This window comes from Dermacentor albipictus, chromosome 9 (genome assembly GCF_038994185.2).
Source record: "Dermacentor albipictus isolate Rhodes 1998 colony chromosome 9, USDA_Dalb.pri_finalv2, whole genome shotgun sequence".
Lineage (NCBI taxonomy): Eukaryota > Metazoa > Arthropoda > Arachnida > Ixodida > Ixodidae > Dermacentor > Dermacentor albipictus.
The window spans coordinates 26502439-26522247 of NC_091829.1; the positions used below are offsets into that span (position 1 = coordinate 26502439).

At 45.1% G+C, this 19809-nt stretch overlaps 1 protein-coding gene across 6 annotated transcripts in view; it reads right to left on the bottom strand.

Annotated features, from left to right (window-relative positions):
- The window catches only part of LOC135901907 (uncharacterized), a 368968-nt gene that overhangs the window by 209368 nt on the left and 139791 nt on the right, over window positions 1–19809 (bottom strand). For 3 of the 6 annotated variants that reach the window (XM_065431726.2, XM_065431723.2, XM_065431724.1), the window contains 4 exons: window positions 17667–17780; window positions 13644–13763; window positions 11236–11437; window positions 9303–9452 (listed from right to left, as the gene is read on the bottom strand). In XM_065431726.2, the coding sequence (XP_065287798.1) occupies window positions 9335–9452; window positions 11236–11437; window positions 13644–13763; window positions 17667–17780 (554 nt within the window). In that variant the 3' untranslated portion in view covers window positions 9303–9334. Of the gene's footprint in view, window positions 1–9302; window positions 9453–11235; window positions 11438–13643; window positions 13764–17666; window positions 17781–19809 lie in introns of those variants that run through there. The other 3 variants (XM_065431728.2, XM_065431725.2, XM_070525171.1) reach the window with 1 other exon arrangement.

Below are 19809 nucleotides of genomic sequence, written 5' to 3' on the forward strand. Positions count from 1 at the left end.
GCTTCGTGTCTCCCCGAACAAACGCCGCACTGCTTCGGTACTTGCCCGGGTATACATCTACCGGCTCACTCTCGCAAAATTCTGCAAGCGAGGATACGGAACTTATCATCTCGCTTCCGATAACCGCTGCTGTCGTGGGGAAACGGCACCTTCCGAAAACCACTGACTTAGCCGGAAACAGCAACTATACATAGGGTGAAGCTCCCGTATCACCGTCATTCCAAGAAGATTCCTCGCTTGCTGGCAGTCTTGGACGACGGTGACGTGATGCAGCTTCCAGAAGCATCTTGTTTCTTTCTTTCTCTCTTTTTGGCTTCGTTTCTTTCCATCTTTGTCTGGCCGCAGGTATACTGGGACGCCGTGTCTGGTCACGCCTGTGAAGCAGCGGCGCGCGTCACTCACTATCTAGAGCAACAAAAAAAAAAGAAGGGGGAGATTACGCAAAGCTGAGCGCTCATATTTCCTTTAGGCGGAGAACAAGCGCCGCAGTCGAACTTGCTTTGACGTCACGAGCCTCTTGTGGATTCCCCTATAGTCGTGTTTTCTCCCGCCGGTTGCATTTGATTCTGACGGCAGCCTTTTCGTCGACGTCTTCCCCAATCCCCAGAGGAACGAGCCACACGCGAGAGCCCGCTGCGGTTGACCAACGGCTCGACGGTGATGAGATTTTTTTTGCCCCCGTTTGGAGCGTTATTCTTTTTCTTTTGTTTTCATTCGCATCAACTGCATGTTTGCCCTGTCCCACTGACGTCCACTATCTTCGAAAGACAGTGTTTGTGTATTTGGCACTCACTGTACGTGATGTTGCTTTAGCGCAACAGACACCGACACAGCATGAAGGTGAAACCGGGTGAAGCAGCCCCAACCTCGAAGAACAGTTATGGGCTGTCCAACGGGCCCGCGACGCGGCGGAGAGACTCAGCCTCTCTGTCCCGACGTGGGAGCGGCCCGCTGCGCGCTAGTGCGCGCCCTAAAGGACCCTAATAAAGTTTTTCATCCATGAGCAGAGGGTATTTCAGGCGGCTGCCTTGACTGGCGCAAAGCAATTTCGTAATGACTTCGTCGAGCGGCAACACGCCAACGATTCGCCAACCTAAGAAATTGTGAACAGCGCGTTTAACCCTTACCAAGGAGAATCGCTGAATAGAGCTCGTACTAACCGACATAACCGGATTGATTACAAAACCAATCACAACTTCAATCGGTCACTTTTTACCTACTTTTTTCAACTTTCCACGTCGAATATCAAATCAAACTGTGCAAAAAAGCTTGGCGATAGTCGCTGCATAAGAGTCACCATATGCAGATAAACATAAACTTTATTTTATCCCAGTGTGTGATGGGGGACGCATATATGCCTTAAACGACAGGTGCCTAGATATGGTAAAGCACGAGGACACGAAAGATGTAACGGGCAACACGACGTTGCTAGCTACCTAGCTCTAATAAAATTTTGACAGTGTGCGGCCTAAAGGCTTCCATGTGAAGTCTGGCCGGATTAGCGTCTAGTCAAACCAGCCAATGTACTGCAATAAAGTGTAAATTCTAGGGGTGTTTCTTGTGACCTTTACAGCTTGTCTAAGACGCCTTTTTAATTTTCACTTCTATAGATTTGCACAATAAATGACCGTGGAACTTAATCGAATTGGAAAATCGTCCATTAGAGCACCCCTGGGTTGAAGAAAATAGGCTTGCTAACATTTTTAAGCGCACAAACGGAAGTTTATAATGAGGCAAGTGAATTTGGTAGAGGTGTACGGAGTGCATTGTCGAAATTTCGGTTTCTGACTGCGTTTTGCCGGCAAATGACTTCACGGTGCTGGAAATCCCAAACTCAAATTATCGAACGCCCCCTGGAACAGAACGACTTGGCTCAGAGCCAACGTATATGACCTCCCGTGTTATTAAGCCAGCGCCAGGGTGGTTGGCAATTGGCGTAATTGCGATCGAACTTTAGGTCTGCGCTGCAACGACAGGCGAACGCGCTTCTACACGGCCACTCGGTCCTCCCGAGAGATATTAGCAGGCGCCTTGGCATCGTTGCCGGCAAAAGAAAGATTCCAAGAAAACGAGTGACCAAGTTCTCTCGGGGTGCTTTAGTTCCTTGGATAAAGCGTCTTGCAAGTATATCTGGGGTGAAAAGTGACGCCGTGCAATACAGAAAGTTGCGATGCGGGGTGTTCGAATTGGCTTCTTTCTCGCGAACAGCCATAACACACTGAACATGTGCCCGGTCTGGTGTTCCTCATGTTACAATCGTTAAATTTGCACCAGAGCATAGTGGAAGATGGCGTTTGCTTCAGATTCATGTAGACATTTGTTAATGAACCAAAAGTAATGGTTCTAGCATTTATGCTTAAACGAAATGGTAACAGGCCAATGGTAACCGGCCTGGCACGTGGCCAAATTTAAAAAACAGTTGAGGTTCGCGCTCATTACGTGCCGAATTGCGTTTCCCAATTCTTCATTGCGTTTTCTTAGTTTACGTGTTATAAATTAACAAACGTTAATACAAATGCAAGATGCATGATGAGAGAAGATAAACAAGTTAAGATCACTAAATTTCAACACCTCATCTGCGGGGCTATGTCCTCGCTGTTGTTTCAGTATATGACTCATACCCACGAAGGGGATTTGCCACACAAGGAAATCAAAACCACAACAAGAAACTACAAATCAAAAGAAAAGCAATAAAGAAGGGAAACATTCGGAGAGACCTCAACACTAGGCAGAGCATACTTCACGTAGAAAACTAAAGAAAAATAAGAATAAAGAACCGCGATTCTAACACCTATCAACGCAGCATGACAATTGGCATAGCAGTGGGACACATTCAGACGGACAGAAAAAGACAACTAAAAGCCTCCGTAACACTGTTGTCTTCCTTTCAACTTTTGTGTGTGTTTCTGCACTACGATTTGTCAAGACGTCGCACCAACAAGTGCCATGACGTACAATTTCAGCAAGACAACCTTCTGGACGCATCAACGAACACCTCCAGCGGGCACATGTTCAATTCCTTCCTTTTATGCTCCTTACTATAGGCCAACTGCAGCGACATTTTCGGCCAAGACGCCTAGTTTCCGATAGTGTGGATATACCACGTGTTTTTGTAGTAGAACCATGTAGACGCGGTGTGATGTAGCGGGTGTTTATTAGACCGTACAGAATTTTTTTTGTCTTTTTTAATCAACTGTGACATATATAATAGCATATTTCTAGTTGGATTGAGTTGGGTTGATTACTCAAAGTGGAGGACATTACTTGCACAATAAATAAAAATGCATATTCGACTAATTAAATTTCTCATCAATTACGTTCCTGCACATATTGCAATTTAGGAATTGTAGCCGGCGAGTTCTCAAGGCGTACCCACTCGGAACGAATATTCAGGATGGCACCAATTTCGATATATTGCATTACCAAAGTGTGCGACAAAATACATGGGTGTTCCGGTTACTTCAGTGCTTCAATGCGTAGAGCGGCTGTTCGTTAACAAACGAACAAACAAAAACTAGGTGGAACAAAAGCAAAATTTCAGCGCAAGTATCATGCCGCATATCTCGAAACAAGTGTGATCCTTAAGTCGTGTCAAGTGGTTATACCCTGCATACTCAGCGGCTACAATTCGTTAATTTCAGTATGTGCCGTAACTTAATTAACTTAAAAATTAATCATTGATTTTTTTGCGAAATAGTCGATTATGTATTTTCATTTATCGTGCGCGTAAAGTCCGACACTTCGAGTAAGCTTGCTCTAGGACTACTATAACGCTACCTGCCACAGGTGGCTTAAAAATACTGCATGGTCTAAAAAAGAAACAACCAACAGAAAAACCTCCATACAAAATATTAGGTTCGAAATACGAGTGGGCGCGTCAAGAAACCTTGCAGAAATAGACCACCGTGAAGCAGGCGTTTCTGACACCGGAAGTGAAAAAACGGCCGCCATTACCGCGCGTCGGAAGTGACGCATGAATAAGAACGCGTGGCTCTTCAGTATGACCTCCGAGACTCCGAGATACAGCCGTGGGCTGAAACATCTCGGAGACGACGCGCTGGCACAATGTCACCTCGCTCGACCCCCCCTTGTCCAACTGCGAGGTGCATACATCGTCTGCTTAAGTACTATTAGGCTGTCAATATGAAAATTAGATAATTATCAGCAATGCAGCTTTGCCAATGTTGCTTTAGTGGTACGTACGACTAATTTATAAGGAATGTAACGGAAGTAAAATCTTGTTCAAGTTGGCCTTTAAGGTAATTATGAATTCGCACGCACGCACAAGTAACAGCTTATGATTACCAAACTAGATAGATTAATGGCAGACACAACGACGCAACAAATGTCCCTACATGTGCATACTAGACACGTTCAACGAACTGCCGCTGATTTTGCATCCTGGCATTGCCACACCGCCAAATCACACTATCAGAAAACTCACATCGACGGTGCCATTGTATATACCCGCAATTCGTTCCTTGAGGTAATGCAATGATGATAAGGTCGAAATGGTTGGAGCGGCTCGATGGATGGGTGTTAGGAGCACCTCGTCTATTCGATGGAAAGATTCAGCAGAGTGTCAGCGGAAACTTTTTCGCGAAGTCAACCAAGCCTGCGGCAATATTCTCTATGACTGTAGATAATATTAACGCAGATAGCGAAGTACACTGAAAGAAGAAAACAAAATATAACATGCACCAGCGCCCAATACCTGAACCCAATAGCCATCAGTGGAATGAGCTGACGCATGGTTCGTTATCGCAGAGCAAGGAAAATGGCACTGCCAAGTATGACGCGATCAGTGTAGCTCTGAGTCCGGGGTTAAAGTAGGTGTATACTGGAACGACATCTGCGATGACGAGCCACCAAACCTCTCAATATGGATGTTTGCTTATATTTAAGTATCGTTATGGCAACAGTTCAAAGCGCCCTGCGGCGACCACCCTGCCCCCTCCCTCCCTCCCTCCCTCCCTCCCTCCCTCCCCCTCCCCCCACAGAAGCTCTCGTTGCAAAAGTCTATAGAAGAATAAGATACCAGGAATTCGATTTCGTTCCACCACGGTCGCATCTGCTGTGCCGTGGACGGAATGGAATCATGCGCTTTTACTAATATTTTGGTGTGCCGTCTTGAAGAACCCGTACGTCTGAAATTGAGTTCACTTACCGAACAAAACGGAGATCTTCTTAATGTTTATCGTCCCTGACTGTCGCATTCATTTTCATGTGAATTAAGTTCATGTTTGTTTTTCGTAAACGATCTTGGAATTATTTTTTTAGGACTGAAGCCTGCGGTCTGCAGTTTGACATGAGGCCCGGAAACCAGACACAAGACAGCTGGAAATCGTCGCACGTATGCTGCCCAGCTTCGTTGTACATGCATGATATTAGTGAAGCTGAACCTGAACAGAAATTATATAAAGTAAGAGAAGATAGCAGATCATCAAATAAGATAGTCTTAGATAACAAGAACATGGTGCGTTGTACAATACATGACTTTAAAAGTAAATTAAAGTGAAATGATGCTAATCAGTCCATGGTTTATCCCTTCAAGTCATTGTATTCCCGAAATTACGTTAGTGCACTTAGAAAAAGAGAGAAAGAAAGAGAGCGAGAGAGAGAGAGAGAGAGAGAGAGAGAGATAGAGAGAGAGAGAGAGAGAGAGAGAGAGAGAGAAGTCACACATGAGAAGTCTAATGCCGGGGGGTTACCGGATGGAGGCAACAATAAAGCATTCGTCATCGCTGCATTTACCAAGCAGCAAACGTCTATATCCCGGTCGCAGAAGGAATGACCGAAGTTGAAAAATGCAGGAGAAAATTGCGAACAGCTAGATGGCATCCTGGATATTGCTGCGTTGCGAAACACGGTCAAGCGCGCCTTCAACGAAGACTATATGGCAACCTCAGCAATAAAACAAAAAGTAAGACTGCAGTATTACAGAACGAAGAAGGCGAAATACGAGCGCATTAGAAGATGAAAGTGCGGACCATTTTGTTTTGTTGAGAGGTGCAGTACCTATGTGCAGCGGGCTTAATGTATCAAGAGTTATAGCTTCACCAAAGCACGTTCGCAATCCAGTAATGAATTGAAACGTGCGTTCGAGATTACAAAATTTCGGGTCGGTGACCAAGACGCTGAGATGTGGCGCAGCAGAAACACGGTGATTAAGATTGCATTTTTTTCTTTTGAAAGCACGCTAATGTGCTTCGATTTGTTTCCCACGACGGACAGTCATTTTCTAGAGTGGTCTGGCTCCGTGTTCGATGATCTCGCTTTAAAGCCATTTTGACCACTCAGATTCCTTGTACTCGGAAACGACCATCACGCCTTGACTTACTGCCATGGTTTCAACTTGCTAGGAGTTCTGGACAAACAGCGTTTATTTCTCATTTTTACGTATTTGAGTGTGTATGTGTTTCCACGTGCGTAGCACAACAACCACACACAAAGACTATATATAAATATATAAGAAAGGAAACAAAGGGCTTCCTTTGTTACTTCGTCTCACAGTCCGGTGGATGATTTTTGCCACATATATATATATATATATATATATATATATATATATATATATATATATATATATATATATATATATATATATATATATATATATATTGGTCGTAAGCGTGACAACTCACATTTTTTATACAACGTCAATAATAAAGAATTGTTACATACCGTATCGTATAAATATTTGGGTGTTCACCTAACCGAAAACCTCTTCTGGACAGACCATATTGCAGCCGTTTGCGCAAAATCTTCAAGGACACTAAGTTACCTACGTCGTAATCTGGGTAATTCACCTTCCAACATCCGCAAATTGGCCTATCAGACATTTGTTCGTCCACAGCTCGAGTATGCATCATCCATTTGGTCCCCACATTCTACATACTTAATCGACATGCTTGAATCAGTCCAGAACCGAGCTGCCCGTTTCATTTCACGCAATTATAGCCATCACTCCAGCGTAACGCAAATGAAAGTCGATCATTCCATACAGCCTTTAGTTCTTCGCCGTAATATCGCTCTGTTATCCTTGTTTCACAAATATGTTTATAATGCCACACAATCCACACTACATATCCAGACCGCCTCGAACACGTCTCGTCGATTAAATAACCACTTAAGTTTTGCGCGCATGTACGGTACGACACATGCTTTTAACTTTTCCGCACTCCCTACGACCATTCGCTTGTGGAACAATCTGCCTGAGCACATTGCTTCCGAGTCAGATCAAAAAAAATTTTCGTCATTTCCTACACGAGCATTTTTCATAATAGCACTTATAAATCACTTTATCTTTTTTCGTACACTTTGCAATCTGCTTCGAACATGCTGTGATATATATTTTTTTTATGCATTGCTATCTCGCTCTTGTGAATTGCTATTTTATGCTCCGTCGTGTGTTCACTTGTATGCCCTGTATATACTATTGCTTTTTTGCGTCTTTTTCCCTGAATATCACTACAAGAATTGTACTCCCTGATATGTTCATCTTTTGTGTATTTTACTTTCTAGTATTAATGCCTTACGTTACGTTTTACTCATGTTATTCCCTTAAGTGTACCTTTGTGGCCTTTCATTACTTCAGTTTTTCCTGTTTCATGTTTTAATCTTGGTAGTATTGTTGATGAGGCCTGTATTGAGGTGTATCTTTTGTGTACCACATTAGAAGGCTGCTTACTCTGTAACCCCCCTTACACAATGCCCCCATGGGGCATTGTGTAAGGGTGGTTACAGAGTAAGCAGTGGTTACAGTAAGCAGTGCTACACAATGCCTCATGGGGCATTGTGTAGCATTGTGTGGCATATATATATATATATATATATATATATATATATATATATATATATATATATATATATATATATATATATATATATATATATATATATGAGCATAGGAGCGTGCGAATATTTCAAATATTCAATACGAATCGAATAGCCTATGCTATTCGATTCGTACTCGATTCGATAATTCGCTATTCAATTCACTATTGTCGAATATTCGTTTAGTTTGAATACCAAAGGAACAATAATTGTTGCATCTACAATGAGAACGAGTGGTGCACCTGGAGACTCATCCCATTCATTCTGATTTAGCAGGACCGCAGTTGAGCGGACGATCTAGTTCCTGAACAAACACACGAGCGTGTCTCGTCTTAGGCAGCCCATGAATTAATTCAGACAGAAATCAATTTCTTATTTGACCTATTTCCCCATGATCGTATTCCTTCAAAACCTATCGCGGTGCTGTAGTACTGGCCCTTAGCTCTTTTAACGAGCACTGCGCTCTACTACGCGCATCAGGTGACGTCCTGTTCCTGTTTTTCGTTACTTTAATTGTCATAGTGCACCAGATGTGAACGCACTGTATTACATCTAGTGCACACGTGTGAAATAATGTAACTGTAACAAGCTGTAGAGCACCATACTTCACTGATATTTATGCAAAAATGTCGATCGCTGTCTCCTACCATACCAGGGGAGCCCATTTCTTCCACCTCATGAAAAAAATGCCTGCGCATGCACCAAGCACCCAAGTGGGTGCAGCATGTCGCCAATAAGGCAAGCCAAAGTTCGCAGTACCAAACCAGTCCGTGAACCGTTATAAATTTCGAATTCTCCGATGAGAGAGCTATTTCTCTCTATCGCTAGTTCAGAAATAAACGTTTCTCTCTCTATATATATCTCTCTCTCTCTCTCTGGGCACCGTTACTGAACGAGAGCAAATTCGGAGCACGTTGAACCCGAACCTAAACAGAATCGGTATACCTTTCGGTTGGACACCTTGTTTTTCGTTCGAACACCCACAGACGTGTCTGTGCTTTCCCGCATTGGGCAATTCGTTTAATCGTGTTCAAGTGTTCGCGACGTTATGGGTGCAAAACGTTTCGATTATCCGTATACCGTGCGTAGCATATGTGCTTGAATTTTTTTACGCCTATTGTTCTTGTATCGCTTAGTTCTCACTAGCTAATATTCTGAAAACAGCCGCAGTACTTTGGTCGCCAAACTATCCATACTTAAAAGCTGACAACAATACTGTTTTATTACAGGGCCAGCATTTATTCAAATACGATTACTCAGCTATCTTAAGACCGCTTCTTATCGCCTATCGTTTTTGATGGAAAATTTATGGGAGGCGCTCAGACACACACACACACACACGCACACACACAACACACACACACACACACACACACACAAACGGGTTTGCAAATTGCTCATTGAACAGATGTGAATGGGAACACTCCTTCGCAGTCCCCGTACCCTCTCAATGGATCCCATTTGACGACTCACGAAATTCAATATATTTGGTAAACTGCTACGTCGTATGCACAATAACATTATCTTTGAAGCTGAGCTGGCTCTCCGTCGGAGTGATGCTGAACGTATCTGGAGGATCTTCGATGGTGGCGTCCATGTGCTGGTTCTCCGAGCCCCTGCGAGAGCGCAAATCGCAGCCACCGTACCGACCTCGTGAGTTCGGGCAACGAGGAGCGATGATTCGTCGCACTAACCGAATAAATGATAGTCACGTCACAGACGCTAGAACGAATAAACTGTGACTGGCACATTGCGACGTGAGACGGCCAAAGAGCTCCGCAGCTCGGAACCTGCCACCGCTTTGTCTTAGATTACGTCAGGAAAAAACTGACGATTACTGCGAATACGATTTTGGATTTTGAGTACGAGCTCGTGCTGTTACTCATACTAGAGAGCTCATACTATAGAGAGCCAATAGCGGGAATGTAACTTCGCACGCATCCACAAACATGCCCGCACGGTGGTGACACCTAGTTTAGAACCAATGTATAACAGCAACGGCACTTTTAGCCACCGTTACGTAAATATTTTATGAATAACGTAGATAAACATTTCTACTTTACGCGCAGATCATTCTTCCAGTTACTACCACCCTCCGAATTCAATTGTAAAGATGCGCGAGCCCCCTCTACATTGGACCCAGGGAATGCATGCCCGTGCCGAACGTTCGGCCGTTCGCCAGAGCAATCCGAAGCCTCAATTGGAGACACGTCGTCTTTCGACTGTTCTAAGCAAACATGGCGAACTTGTGTAGCAAAGTGCTATGAAAGAGAGGGAAAAAAACAACGAACTCACGCGACGCACGCACCACGGAGAAAGCAAAAAAGAAAAACACTGGGAGGAAGAGCCACGTGACAATCACGATGCCCAGTGCCAAAAAAGAAAATAGATATATATTTAAATATGGCTACTGAAAAAATGGGCTTTCACCACGTGATAGGCAAGCGGTAAATGCTAGCCGCCGAGCACTCCGAGGTTATGCCGGAGAGTAGAAAGGAGAGTGGGCGGCGAGTTCCGATCGTGACGAGGGCGAGATTAAAAGCTACCACGAACCAACCAATGCCTTGAAAGTTCGGCAATATTGGAGGACCAATGCGCTTTTTTGGTAGCCTGACGAAGAAGGCTTCGTCAGGCTACCAAACACTGAGGAAGCTAACTCCAGTTGGCGAAACGTTCGCCCTGGGCTTGGACCCCTTCCTCACGCACAGAGGGGGCGCAAGCAAGCCTAGGTGCCAATATGTTCGCCCTTGAATTTGTGTGCGAGATAACTTGTTAAAACTCGGCATATATCAGTCGCACAGTGAGCGAGTTCGTGCGAGTCTTTGTGCACGAGTTTAAAAGAACACTAAAGACGAACAAAAAGAGTTATACTAAAAAGGCAGCGTTTAATGTAAGAAGAGGTTTCATAATCCAGGAAAAGACGCAGAAGTGAAAGCCATCCGGAGACGTTACCTTCAAGTTCCCGACCTAGTAAGCTGCGACGTCACGGTTTCTGACGGCGGCTGGTTAGGCGCAGTTGATATTTTATCACCTTTCTATATATTTTGTATATTTTGATATTGTATGTTACAGGGGGATATAAGTGAATTTAGCAGGTTTCAGGTCATTCTACAAGGTCACAATGGCTCAACCACGAAAACATACTTTGAAATCGGTAACGTCCGACCGACGTAATGGCGAAGTGGTTTCAGAGCGAAATTAAAGAAAGAAAAATATGAAAGACTGAACTTCATTATTAATTTTACGCGTGGATCATTACTATTACTTTATGTAATCTCCCCATAATGAACCTATTACCGCGGAAATTACCGTCTCAAAACAACACTTTACAAACCGCTTTAGTGTTTTCTCTAAAGCGTCTATCCCTTTATGATTTGGGTCCCATCGGTATCCGCTCACCACTCCTCGCTGACGGGTGGGTCTCCACCGAGGTCCGGACCGGCGATGGACTCCATCTCGACGCCGTCCTTCTTCGAGAGCGAAGCGAAGAACAGCACGAGCGCGGCCGCCGTCACGACGAAAATGCCGATGCTTGCCGCGGCCACAAAGAGCTTGTGGGAGCCGGTGGTGCTCAGACCGTAGCTGCCCGACTCCCGGTCGGCTGACGCGGAAAGGCAAGCAACATTGTGCGCGATGACCCGCAGCTGTCGGACGGTTCTCTGACATACCTAGCGGTAGGCTAACATAACTCGCGCTGCTACGGAACTGCGCACTTTGAATACGGTCGAGAGAGAAAAGGATGGCAGTTACGAAAAAAAAAAAAATGCCGTCCACCAGACAGTAGCCGCAGCTACAAAGGAAACCCTCGGAAGTTTCTCAGAAAACAAAAAAAAACGCTTTGCAACTGAAAAAAAAAATATGATCCTGGGACGAACTGATGGACGAACTGACCATGATTCTTCCTCCACTTTGCGGGCTTCCGCAGGAGTGATTTCAAAGTATCCTTTGTCCCAGTGCATAGAGTTGTCGATTCTTTAACTATCGCGCCATGGCCGCAGTTCAGAAAGTAGAGCGACCACCCTGGAAAGGCGTTGGACCCGGGTCCTGTCTCTGCACCAGGACGAACTTTCTTTTTTTTAAAGCGGTATATTCTGTGAATCCGATACGATGTTTGTTTTCTATGTTTGGCTACTGTCGATTTGAAAGACAGATTTTTCCTTTGGTGATTATTCCTCCATCCTGCTATGTTCCGCAGAACTGATTCCCAGATAATAGCTGCAACGAGATACTGACGAGGAAATTAAGATGTTAGTCTCGCTCACAAGCGGGAGCTTGCTACTCCTGGCTCCAGGCATTGGGTGCAGGATCAAAGGGTATGTGCATTGAACAACAAAAGCTTAATATACGCAGAATAAAGCTATTCGGAATGCCTTAATACGATACGTAGCTACAGGAAACGCTTGAAGAGCATTTGTTGAATGGAACGCGGAGGCAGTGGTTCTTCATGGGCCGTACAGGTCTCAAATCTCGAGGTCGAAGCCATACTGCAAGTTTAACGCGGCTATTAGAGAAAATGTTCCAAAAGCCAGGGGAGCTCATGCTTCAAAGTGTTGTTTTCACTGGCTTCACTTAACGAAAAATAACAAAAACATAGACGTTTCGCCACCTATGCGGATGGCATCGTTGCCATCGATGCCACCCGCATAGGTGGCGAAAGGTCTATGTTTTTGTTATTTTTCGTTAAGTAAAGCCAGTGAAAACAACACTTTGAAGCGGCTATTAGAGACCGACTGCATTACATAAGAAGCGGCTGCAGGCCGTGAGAACACGTTGCAGGTCCACCAGAACCGCGCACGCAGAAAGTAATTCTTATCGAAGTCTTCCATACTGCTCACTAACATACGAATTTTGCCGCATTGGGATAGGAAATAAATTACCGCAGCGGATGAGGTGATGAAATACATTTACGATAGCAGTGAAGTCAGACACTCATTACAACAAGGACGAATGCGTATGTATATGTATAGAGCTTTATATAAGCATTAATGCTTTTTTTTTTTCCTCTCGCAGTTAGAGACTTCTGAAATAGTGCATTCAATAGTGCAGTTGTCGGTATTACATTGATGCGTTGCTATCACGCAACAAGGTATCGGGACCACGTTTAAAATCACATCGCAGACTTTTATCCTGCCTCGTTTTCTTCGAAGGAAGCAAAATCGCATTTCACGCTATATTTTCACCCCAAGTATAAGACTGAAAACACGCGTTCCGCGCGATCGCGCACTGGTAGCCTGAGTCGAACGCTTACAGGCCTCTTATTGCAATGGCAGACACATCCATGTGCGACTCAAGCTACTCAGAAGGAAACACACACACACACACACACACACACACACACACACACACACACACACACACACACACATACATACATAAACACTTATTTTCCAATTGATGTAACGTTAAACGCGGCGACTGGCGTTAAACGGGCCGCACCGTAGATCGCTTTCCGAGAAAAAAGACTATTTTTGGACCACGGGCCCATCTGTCACACGCAGGCTGACAAAAGCCACGCGGGCGTTACTTCACTTTACCAAATCTACTGACCGCGCAGTGACCGAGTGTAGGCGTGACGGGCAGCCCGATGCGCTTACACTTCCTGATGCTACCATCTCCTTTCCAACTTTTCCACCCCTTAAACCCCTTTTTTTACCCTGCGTCGGGAAGCAAGGTGGTTGTGTGTCAAGTTGGCATCCCTACACCCTTCCGATGTATCTTCCTCCGCCTTGTTGACGTGCGGCCGCTTTCTGTCTGACGCGGGCAGCGCTCGGAAAAGCAAACGCGATACAGCGTATCGTCTCACTCACATTCCAGGCATACGCCGGACAACGAGAACGGCTCCCGACGGCACACGCAAGGACGGTTGACGCACAGCTCGCTCCACTTGCAGTCGTCGCTGGTCAGGCACTTCTTGGGGCCGGCAGACACTGCGGATAACATTTATTTACGATAGAAACCACGCTAGACAGAAGCTTAGACAATGAATGTGGAAGGAAAGCAGGTCTACAGGAAAACGTGTTCCTACTGCGCCGTTCTTCACTACCCGAAGGCAACAGAGTTGAATGCCCGACTATAGACATCCTGCACCTAACTTTGTGCATGTGAAAGTGCGATAGACTCATGTTTTCTCTCTCTGTTTCATTTCCCATCCCCCTCTCCACGTGTAGGGTAGCAAACTGGACTCAGTCTGGTTAACCTCCCTGCTTTTCCTTCCTCCTCTCTCTCTCTCTACTGCCCGCTACACCTATAGACCTGGGAAGAACCAATCCAAGCGATATTTCTGTTCCTGCCCTAGACAAGGCAAGCTATCGCGCAGGAAACTGCCAGTACGCAAGCACGGTGCCATGTGTGTCCAATGTGTCTTCTTGTGTCTCCCTCAATGATCGTACCAGGAATGATTCGGCAGTATCAACGTTACGACGATGGGATGTGCCTTCCTCACGGCAGGGTCAAATCCACTCGCCGAAACGCTGGCTGCAGAGACATTCCTTTGTTCGACCTCTGTTGGGTCACTTCAAGTCCATGTTCCTGTGAACTTCTGCATTGTCTGGTTTTCTTGACACCGCGCCAAGATATTAGGAATCAATAAGACTACACTGCAACCCCGGCCTAAGTATCTTAATGTGCAAAAGTGTTGTCAAGTCGCAAATTAAGGGCCCCCTCGTCTCTACCCGTATATTATTTACTTATTAAAACATTTATTTACTTATTTATTTACTTATTTTCGTAGTAATCGTCGTCGTTGTTGTTGCTGTTACACATTTCAGTCGTTGTGAAGCACCTCGCCACTAGTTCCCGGGGTATATTAAACTGGAAGAATTCCTGAAGCTGGTTCAGTAGTAGCCGAGAAATATACAAACGAAATGTTTCGTGGCCACAATGCAAGGAGGTGAGACATCCGCACCGCGACCGACGCGCTATCTCGTTGTCTGCACCAGCGCCCGCGCCTCCTCTACTGCCACCTCTAAAAGCGGGAGTCGAGGGTCCACGTGATTTTTACGTCACGACTCTCACTTCCGTTACTTCTTGCCTCCATTCTTCTTTCAAAGGGCGGAATTCCAGAGGCGGCTCCTTCGAGAAAAGGGCTTCTGTTTGAATTTTATCTAGTATGTGGCTTTCTCTCGAGTACATGCAATATGTCGAAGCCAGAATTACGCGCCGTACAGTCCAGTGGCCATAGCTTGCGCTGCTGAGTTCAAGATCGCTGGTTGGATCCGGTTCGAGGCATCCGCATTTCCATGGAAATGCAAATAAACGATCGCGTGCTTTCATTTTATGCGTGCTTCAAAGAACCCCAGGAGGTCAAATGGCATCCGGAGTACCCCACTACTGGGCGCCTCACAATCCGAACGTGGGTTAAGCGTATAAAACCCCGGAATTTCACTGAATCTTTAATTTGGAACAGCAATCGGGCGAATTCTGGACGAAGCTAACCTGATAAGGCGTGATAAAGCAAGACGAAAGACGCGGACGTAACGAAGACGAAGTACGCACAGGCGCTGAATTACGACTTCACTTTGTTGGCTAATTACACAAGCGTATATGTTGTTCGCATAAACCGTGGCGCAAATAAACAGAAAATCCCGAGATTCGATCGTTCTTTGGTAAGCCCAAACCTAGTTAGCGGTCCTTTAGCTTCGAAAAAAAAGAAGAATGTAGTGTTTTGTGCCAAGCATCCGCACAATGCCAGTTGTACGCGCATGGCTGAGAGAGTTTTGAAGCAGATTTTGTCGTTGGAAAAATAACGATGTGGAGCAGATTTTTGTAGCACTTAGTAATGATGATTCTAAATTGTTGTCAGCCGGACGCTATTACTCGTTAAGCAAGCCACTCACAGGCACAAAAAAAAAGACTTACGACGATACAGTCACGTAGCACACATGCACGCTAATCATTCGAGCAATATTGTTTTAGGCCTAAAGATGTGTAGCTATAGTAATGTGACCGAGCTACCAATTCGCAATGCAATGGCGATGGCGGGTAATTTGCAATTACCCGCCATTTGGTAATTTACAACATGCAATGGCGTATAATTTGTTTTCCGAGTGCTCCACGACACAGCTGCCCTGCTAAACTTGCGAAGTCCGCGTCCTCACATCAGGAGCCCGTCTCCCACCAAGGCTAGCACGCCGGTATATGCGAAGTTCGAATGCGGGGCACGCCAAAAACGTGCGGTGGGCTGAGCGCGCGCACTCCTGCTAATCCCGACCGAACTTCGTCGCAAACTATGCGCAACCCGACAATACGGCTCGTGGAGTTTCCAAACGGGTGACCGCGAACACGTGCTACCGTGCACTGGATTGCATTGGCTTGAGTGACCCTTTAGCTTTATTGATTGCAGGAATTGCGTCGGCACTCTTCGTATGAGGCGGCGACGAGCCCACAACCACACGTTAACTGCTCTTTCGCCATGACCGCTGAGATTGCGCGGCGCGGCTTGTCCTGGCGCCGCATTTCGAGCAGTTTCTCTCATTTGTAGCGTGCTTGCGTGCAGCTTCAACGGAATGTAGCAGATATGGAGCAATTGTGGCCGCATTCCCATCGCTGCAATTTATGCATCGCGGTGAGGAAAGCCACTCATATAGAGGATGAGCCAGTCAATCCAGTGTGCACTTTGAGCTCGGACCACTTTGCATAGTGCACAGCAGATAGCGCTCTATTCTAACGAAATAAGGATGCGCAACACGAAACTTTTGTACTAATCTTCCAGTTATCTATACACTATACTGCGTGCGCTTTGTTTCCTTGTGTTTTCGCTGACAAACATGCACGCATGTTTTATGATGAGAATGCAGTTTCTACTCAGTTCTATAATTCGGAGGGGAAGTAAAAGAAAGCGCAATTCCTCAGAGTGGCCAAAAGAAGAAAGCGTTGTCAGAGGAAAACCATTTCTTTCACTTTAAAGGTGCTAGCCTACGCGACTTTAAAGACTGCCCCAATGCAAAGGTGGGCCGACCGCCACAAGGGATTCCCCAGTTACGAACGCTCGGTGAAGTGTAGAGCACGCCCATACTCAATGCCACAGTGTTCAGCGTTCACAACTTGTCCACTAGAAGCAGCGAAATCGCAAGTCAACTTTTTGATTGGCTTTAAAACAAACGTGTCAGGGAACGTGACAAGAGCCAGGCATATGAGTATATGCCTCAAGGAAAATTCACAAGCTAAACAAGGCGTAAAACACTTTAAATGTTTAATTGAAATCATGTCGGTAACTAGATCTTTTTTGTCATTAGCAAAAATGTTGCAGTTTACGCAACACCCGGTTACCCGAGAGGTAGGCGTCAACAGTCAAGTTGGTGCTGCCATCTCGCGGTGGAGAATACAACCATAAAAAACGCAGACGGCTTCAGTTGCAGCGACCTACCACGTTGTAACTAGTGTCGTAAAAGAAGTGCTGTCAGGAACATGTTCGTTAACGCGAACTTGTTTTGCATTTCTCGATTTTTTTTCTCGTGCGACGAAAACAGCCATTTAACAAGAACGCTAACAAGAACGCTTCAAGTGCGTAACGGTTAGAAAAAGCGTCAAAACGGTGTTGCTACCCGATTTTGTTAGCGCCGTCCCCGACTCCGGTAAACTACAACACTCTAGTAACAAAAAAAAATCAAAACACTTGTTTTTCCTTTGGGCACCGCTTTACGTTACGCGCAAGCAGCTCCCCCTGAGAGACACATAGCCGTATTGATTTCGACTTTGAGACGCAACGCAGAAATCACGGTCGTGCGCGACGTAAGCCGCCTTTGTCTGGCTTTCAAGGGATCTCGTAAAAGCTTTGATTCTAAACGCGTGTACAGAACTGCAGGAAATCGTCTTTAGCGAGACGGTCCCACCTCGGACACATCTGTTGCCAGCCGGAGCAAATCCCTCGGGGCAGGAGCAGTTTCCAGCGGTGCAGAGTGCCTTCGATTCTGGGCAGTTCTTGAGCCCGTCGCACTGCTTGTGCCCTGCGGGTGTAAGCAGGAGTAGTTAAGTTGTACCGCGTACGCTAAGAAAAAAATAAAAACTCCGTGTATCAACTGGACACCTTTGGAAGGATGTCGCTTGAAGAAGATGGTGCGCTCAATAATATACGATACAGAAACTGGCCGATATCTGGGAGAAACCTAAAGGAGCCAAGGGTAAACTTTGGTCTCAAGCTGCACATATCTCGATGCACGGGAACAGAGATAGTGTTTTTATCGGCATCAAATTTTTTTTTCAATTTCTTCCATTCTTTTTTCATTTCATTTTCATTTTTTCATTTTCATTTTTCAGTAAAAAGTTCTGTTTAGAAGTTCTAACTAAAAGTGCGATTGTTGCATTTAAATGTCAGATTGAAGTGCACGAACTGTAGAGATATTTTGATAGCGTTCCATCAATTATGTTATAAATATCACTCAAAATCGCCCCCTCCCCTCTGAAAAAAGATATAGAAGAAACAAATCTGCAGTTCCGCATTAAGGAAACGATATTACGAAATAAACTGTGCCTAATAATACGCAGTATGATAAATAAATTCAATAAGGTGAAACGTCAAGAGAAACCTCTGGAATGTTAAATCGTAAAATCCAGAGGAACAGTAAATGCAGTCCACAGCAGAGTGCAGGAAAACTGCGAAATGGCGTTAACACGCAAGCAACTGCTTGAATCTTGAGCATACCAATGTTCTTGGTGCGATGCCCATGATGTCAAGCCTTATTTTAACCACGTATCTGTCACCACTGACCGCTGTTCATGCCAGGAGTGATCACGTGCAAAATTTAGTCGAAGTCGCCAAAATGTTTAATGTGCAAATCCACTGGCAATTAGGAGCCACCTAAGTGCCTTTCTTCATAGTAAAATATTTTTGCGCGCACAATTGACAAGGACACAGTGAAGGGGGACACAGTAAAAATATTTTACTACGAATTCGTACCAACTCGCCCAACTATCAGTTCTGCTGCCTTTCTACCTCTTCTTTCTCTTTTTTTTTTCTGAGCACATGACTTATTGTATGCTACATACACACTTTATATTAACGATCGTTTACAATTACAAGAAGCTCACGAGCACCAGCAGACTTACCACAGGAGTTCTTTTTTTCCCCGATCGTATCGCTCCCTTCCCCTTCACTTCTGCCTTTCCCCTTATACAAGGTACCCGTCTTCTGTCAATAAAATTTAGTTGACAGTCAGCGCTTGTGTCTCATCCTTGTTACTTTGTGGATGCATGTGTTAGCACTGTTACAATATTCAAATCAAGTACGCACCAACTCGCCCAGAAAGAAGTTTTAATGAATTACCACAGTAGGTTTTGACGAGCAACAAGTTCAGTAACGATCAGCGACTTTTTCAATAATCTTGCTCTTTGAGATCGAGCCTGTTTAAGGGGCTTTTCCTGACAAAGTTGCTCGAAACGACTACTCGCTGGCTTTTACGGCACCTCGCGCTGCCACAAGATGGCGTTGCAGGTACCATCACGTTCCTCGGCGTGAATCATAAGAAGAGAATCGTCAGAAGAGCTTTAGGATATTTTCGACACCATAACTTATTCTTTTATAACTCGACGCAGCATTCGCGAAATATCGTAGAAGCAGCTCAGGTGCATGAGCGTTACGCAAGTTCCCGACATACGATGAGTGATCGAACAACGAATGTCTCGGGCTGGAACCAGCGTTTCGACAAGGAGGTTCGTCTTTGACAGGCCGAAAGCTACAACTGCTCCCAGGACGGACTATCAGCGCAAACTTAAACGCCAACAAAAAAAAAATTGTGTCAGAATGCCCGTAACGCGTAATTAGATAGAAATCTAATCGCTTTGTAACCGGGGCTTCTAGGCAAGTAGTAGTCCTAAGTGCGCGTATTGGAGTCTCAGTTACGCCCCCGTCATAAATTTACAAATGCAGGTGAACTTGGAATCGCTAGAACCCACAGTTTCCGGATAGTTCGCGTTTGAATTGCATGCGAATAGTACGCAAGTACCCTTGTCGAAAGGTAGGTTCCGGGCATACGCTTT